The 5786-nt window shown below is 44.8% G+C and overlaps 1 protein-coding gene across 1 annotated transcript in view; it reads left to right on the forward strand.

Moving 5' to 3' along the window:
• The window catches only part of TACC2 (transforming acidic coiled-coil containing protein 2), a 124390-nt gene that overhangs the window by 15726 nt on the left and 102878 nt on the right, over positions 1 to 5786 (forward strand). The window contains exon 3 of the mRNA XM_027906195.1: positions 241 to 413. Within this exon, the coding sequence (XP_027761996.1) occupies positions 241 to 413 (173 nt within the window). The remainder of the gene's footprint in view (positions 1 to 240; positions 414 to 5786) is intronic.

Raw genomic sequence — 5786 nt, forward strand, 5'->3', positions numbered from 1 at the left:
TTGCATTCTTCTCTCTCTCTTCTTTTCCTAGTATTTATTTCTGGCTCAACCACTTCCTTCTGTTTTTCTGTCATTAATAAAAAAAAAATGCCTCGGCTTTACAACCTGCAGGTTCCATCAAAGCAGTGAAATCTGCTGCAGAAGCTGAACAAAATTCCTCCAGCTTGTGTATTCTCCAAACTAGCAGCAACCATTTACATTTTTTGTTTGTTTGTTTGTTTGTTTGTTTTTTCATTCCAGAATGCTCCTCAAGATTCAGAATTCAGCCAACCTCCTGGTAATGTGCTCAATGCAACAAGGAGCCCTCAGGACAAGAGCACAGAAAGGTCTGGAGGTCAGGGCATCTCAGATCCTCTTCCTGCTGCTGTGCCACTGGCTGAGAGCAGAATCCCATTGACAGCAGGACCGACCAGGTAGGAAAAGAAGTTTCTTCCTGTGAGTGGAATTGAAGCCCTGATGCTGTTGGCAGCTGGGGGCTGTGCATTTGGTGTGTGTTCCTGTGTAACTGGTTTTCAAAGCCTATCATCCTGATGGATCATGATGATGATGATGATGCCCTCAAAAATAACCTGACACGGCCAGACCACTGTTTACCACACTGATTTTCTTGCCTTAGTTGCATAACTGCAAACAAGGCTCCCTCTGTTGTTGTAACCCTTGACTTAAACTTTCTATGCTTTTTGCTTGTACTAATAAACTCTCATCTCAGACAGAGAAACACCAAAGAGTCTTTAGTGGTTGTATATGACTGTAAAATAAGATGTAATTGTAAACAATCCCAAAATACTGTGCTCTGCCCTGTATAATAATCCTGCTAAAAAATACCAGCCCAGCTAATATTTATTAGCATTGCGCTGTTCTAAGTGTCTTAAAATTCACCTGATAAAATAAACAGGACCACTTGCAGAGTTGAGATATTCTTCAGTGCTATTAAGGATGGCAGAAGATGACATCATCTGGATTTTATGTAATATCCCAACAGGAACATTTTGCCTGAAGCATTATTACCTTTTTACTTGAATACTTGTATTTTCCCATGCTACTTTTGTTTTCAGCAGCTGCAGCGAAGAAATGATGTGATACCAGAATGGTTTCAGAACAGAGCTGAATATTTTGCAGACCATCAGTGTTACCTGGAGTAGAAGGGAATCATAGAACCATGAAGTGTCCTGAGCTGGAAGGGACAAGGCCATTGCGTAGGATGATAAATACAATTTAGGAGTAGCAGTAACTTGCTGAGAACTGTGTAGGATTTTTAGGCTGGGGACACCTTTTGAAGTGTTCTCACAAATTTTCTTTAAGATTGGAGAATTCACTGCTGAAAGATTTGCCACGTCCTTTAAAGCAGAGTGTGTTTCCACCAGCCCTGGCTACCATTTCTGATCGCCATTTCTTTGTAAGAAATTATGAAGATTAAGTATTTCTTTATTGAGAGAGTGGTCAAACACTGGAAAAGGCTTCTTAAAGAGGTGGTTAACACCCAAACCTGCCAGTGCTTAAAGGGCATTTGGACAATGACTTTAATAATTTGCTTTAACTTTTGGGCAGCCCTGAAGTGGTCAGGCAGCTGGATCATGGTAGGTCCCTTGCAGTATTCTAGTCTAGTCTATTTTAAAATTATTGTTATTATGCAACAGTTTGTGGCAGTTTGAATCCAAATTCAGGTATTAGGTAAGATCATCAGTTTCAGGGAAAATGAGACACAGAACAAAATCTAAATAGACTTTCCAATATAGAGCAGCTCATTTTCTGGAAGGGGCAGTCTGGCTGTGCTGTGGAGCTCTTACACTTCAGTAGGTTCTTGTACTTCAGTGCACACATAGGAAGTTATTTACTATTAATTCTATTTCTTTTGACTGCCAGTAACATGTTTTATTTATCTACTGAAAATAATAGAGTCTGACCAAGACTAAGACTGCTAAAGTCAATTTACAGTGATGAAGGTATTTAGGCATGAAGTTTAAAGGGATGAGAGATTGTGCTTCTTACCTAGAGATGCATCACTCTGCTGTCTACCAGGTCTGTAGATGACACAGCTTTTTCTTGGACGAGATTCTCATGAGTGTCTGTCCATTTTCATGTCAAAGGAGGGAAGCCATAGATGTCATTCTCACTAGTTAAAACAAAAATCAGTTTTGGAGTGATGGCGTAAAATCAGACAGGAGATGGTGCTTCCCGGGTAATCAAATTGCCGGGATGATTTGAGCTCTGATTCGCCAGTGGTGATATGGGGATGAGGGGAGACTTCCTGAGGTGCAGGCTGATATAAAAATTCTGTTTTCTTCAAGCTGACTTCCCGCCCGAAAAGCTCAGCAGCCTCTGAGGAGCAGGAGGTTAAACGAGGGGGCCAAGATGGCGGGCGGGCCAAGATGGCGGGCGGGCCAAGATGGCGGGCGGCCACACGCTGGGTGGTGGGTTGTGAGGGACCTGCTCCTGCTGCCACGGCTTGTCACCTAGCTGCAGGCATGGGGGATGCTGCCATGCCGATCTGTGCAGTTGACCTCATGGAGAAGCCATCAGGAGCTGTGTTTGGACGTTGGAGAGGTTGGTGGCCGGCCGGCGGCCATGAGGGGACGGGCTGGGCCGGGCGGGAGCCGTGAGGGGGCAGGACAGGCCTAGGTGCCCCCAGACCGTCAGGGGGGGCAGAGGGACAGTCCCTGTCTTATCAGTATGCAGGTTATATATTGGGAGAGGGAAAATGAGAGGAAATTAGAGTATTACCAGCTGCTGATTTTCACAGCAGGCCTATCATGGCCAACGTCCCAGCAAATTGGAGTTGTTTGTGAAACTGCACAATGACAGGTAGGAAGGAGACTGTGTACCTAGAACTGCACCACCCTCCAGTGCTGAGGGCATTTGTACCAGCATCCACCTGATACACTGGAGTCTCTTATCTTTGGAGTTGGAATATTTGTGGTTTGGCTGCAGCAAGTGCAGCCTTGCTTTTTTTTTATTTTTTTTTTTTCCCTTTTAACATCAGCGTAGTAACTTTATACTGTTCCGTAACTAATTTGCATTTTAAACAAAAAAAAAAGGACGCATTACCCAAAAATGGTGTAACAGCAGCTCTTTAGGGGTTCCTCTTCAACATGTGAGTGCCTAGAACACTTGCATTTCTATTTCAGCTGGGCGAAAGAGCTTTGCACTGCAGCAGGCAAAATTGTGACTCGTGCGAGATGAACGTTGCGAGGGTGAGTCAGCTTGGAGGGATTCACGAGATTCTGGTTTCAGGGAATTTATTAGATGGGCGGGAGCTGGGGCGATTACTTGTTATTCGAGCCTTACTCCTGAGACTGCCGGCACATGCCTGCTTCGGGTGGCTTGTGAGTTATATCCTGCCAAAATAGAGATGAAGACAATAAGCGGAAAATCTTTGAAGTCCTGGATTCCAGGCTGTTTATTTTTAACTCGCTCTCCTGCGCTGCTCTGAACGCATCTTTTCCACCCCCAAGTGAACTCTTGGAGTCTTCAGAGCGTGTGACCTCCCGTCTTTGGATGGAGCATCTCTGGGTGGAAAATTACCATGTTTGCTTTTTTCCGGTCTTCTGGGTGGCTTTCTTCTACCCTCCACAAATTCTCTGAAGTCGTTTCGGCTGCTTTGAAACTCCTACCTTTTGGAATTCAAAATGTCGGTGACTCTGACTTTAGAACAGTCTGAGTCCAGGTTTTTTTTTTCTTACCTGATTCTCACTGTGCTGAAAAATAAGACCATCAGTAATGAATCTGTGAACTTTCCAAGTGGAATATAAATGCTGGAGCACTAGGATAGTTAGCAAGCCTCAGGCTTTGCACTGGTGTGAGACGTAACACGTCTTTCCCCTGGTGCACACACACACCCCTGGGGAATCCCGAGCTGGACAGCCCAACCCCAGAGGCACTTTTTCCAGCAGGTTTGGGAAGAGGCAGATGCAGCCATTTAAAAGATACACCCAGGAGTAGCTGAGGGGAATGGGCAGTCTTTGTGGATGACCTTGGCCACTGTCCCACCCCGAGTGCTGCACACAGATCCCGTGGGACACACGGAGCCGTGTGGAGTGACGAGCTGGAGCTGCCACACATCCTGTGGGACAGTCTGCTCGGTGCCATGCTTCCTGCTGGCTCCCTGGATATCTCCCGTGGAGGCCAGGAGCCGGTCCTGGAACTGGAACTGAAGATCTTGCTTGCTGCAGCAGCAGCAGCAGCACAGCTCACTTCTTTAATGCTAGAGCAATTTGCTTGGGTCATACTTAAAATATTGCAGGCCCCGCGTTTTATTCCGTGTATGGAACGAGGAGGTGAAGTGATTGGGGGTGAGGGGGGAGAAGGGGAGGACGGTTCCCAGGAGGATCATGTAGATCATTATTCCTGGTTCACTTTTTCCTGAAAGCTTAGATGCACAGGGAGGGTGGGGGAGGCTGGCTGCTGTTAGCAGCCCTTCAGCGATGATGGATTTCTCATGTGTTTGTTTACACTGGGAGGTTCGAATAGTGATTTGCTCTGCCTCTAGAACTATGACTTTTTTTTTTTTTTTCTTTTTGAAAGGGAATATGGAAATTAATTCCATCTTCCTGATTAACTTTCAATAGCTCTCAGAGATAGATTAAAATGCAGGATTCCCTAAGCTAACTGAAGTCCTCCAGAACTCCGTGTCCAAATGTGTAAACCCAAAAAGTAGAGGTTGATCTCTCATGTGTCGGGGGAGAGAGAACAGAAACATTTGAGAGGCAGCTTTATGTGTGCCGTGGTTGAAGAGCTGGCTGTGCATTTGTTCCCTCAAGTGCTTTCTAAATTGGTGCTCAGATTTCAGGCTCCTGCTCCTGGGAATATAATCACTCAGGCTCTGAGTTACATCAGGAGGGATGGCAGCCGTATGTGACCTTCGAGATTCAGAGGCTCTGACACTTGGTGTTTTTCCCTCACAAGCATGACTAGGGTGGGAAGGGGAAGGCTGCCTGTCCTTTCCATGACTACTGCATGTTTTAGAAGGGTAGCAAAGGAATAAGAAGTGGAAAATGTGAAGTTATCTACGATTTTCCTGTTGTGGCATCTTCACTTCTTGTTGTTTATCAAGTAAGCTTAACCTATTGGGGCATCTCTAACCCCTCCACACACACTCCCCCTCAGACAGTAAATGCTGAAGGACAGAGAGCTTTTGTCTTGCTGCTGCTGCTGGTTTTATCTTCTGGCCCTTTGCCTTTGCTGTGGATGAGAAAGCAGAGTAATGGAAGTTCTGACTTGGAGTGTTAATGGCTGGTGGATGGGGTATGGCTCTTGATCTGGAAGCATTTATGGGATATGCAGCATAAGTCATCTATTTCTTAACATCCTTTATAGCTTCACACCCTAAACACAGACCAGGCAGTGCTCTCCTACTAAACATCTCAGTAACCAGGCAGGACCCCTAAATTGTTCCAGGATAATTCAGACTTGCCACAATATCTTCTGATGGTGGAAAGAGGTTAACTACAGGCATTAAAAATTGATCTGACAATTTCCAATGTGCCTCCAAACAAGCAATTCCTCAGTAATTATTTATGCAAAATATTTTAGGCCTGGGAAGATTTTATTTGTTGTTATTTGATGTTGTAACTGGAAGTATAGCATTCGTATGGTCAGTGTGTTAGGGCCTTGGATTTGCAAATTCTTAACTGTTTGCAAATTGCTTAATTTCTAAGATAAGGGAAAAGTTTCCTTTGGTAACTCTTGAGTACAGTGGGACACACATATTTCAAGTTACTGATGCACCTACATCTTTGCATGACTGCATTTTCTATTTTTTTAATGCATCATCAATCACATGCAGCAAT

Source organism: Empidonax traillii, unplaced genomic scaffold, assembly GCF_003031625.1.
Source record: "Empidonax traillii isolate 1590-97213 ecotype Southwest subspecies unplaced genomic scaffold, ASM303162v1 scaffold1257:size348801, whole genome shotgun sequence".
NCBI lineage: Eukaryota > Metazoa > Chordata > Aves > Passeriformes > Tyrannidae > Empidonax > Empidonax traillii.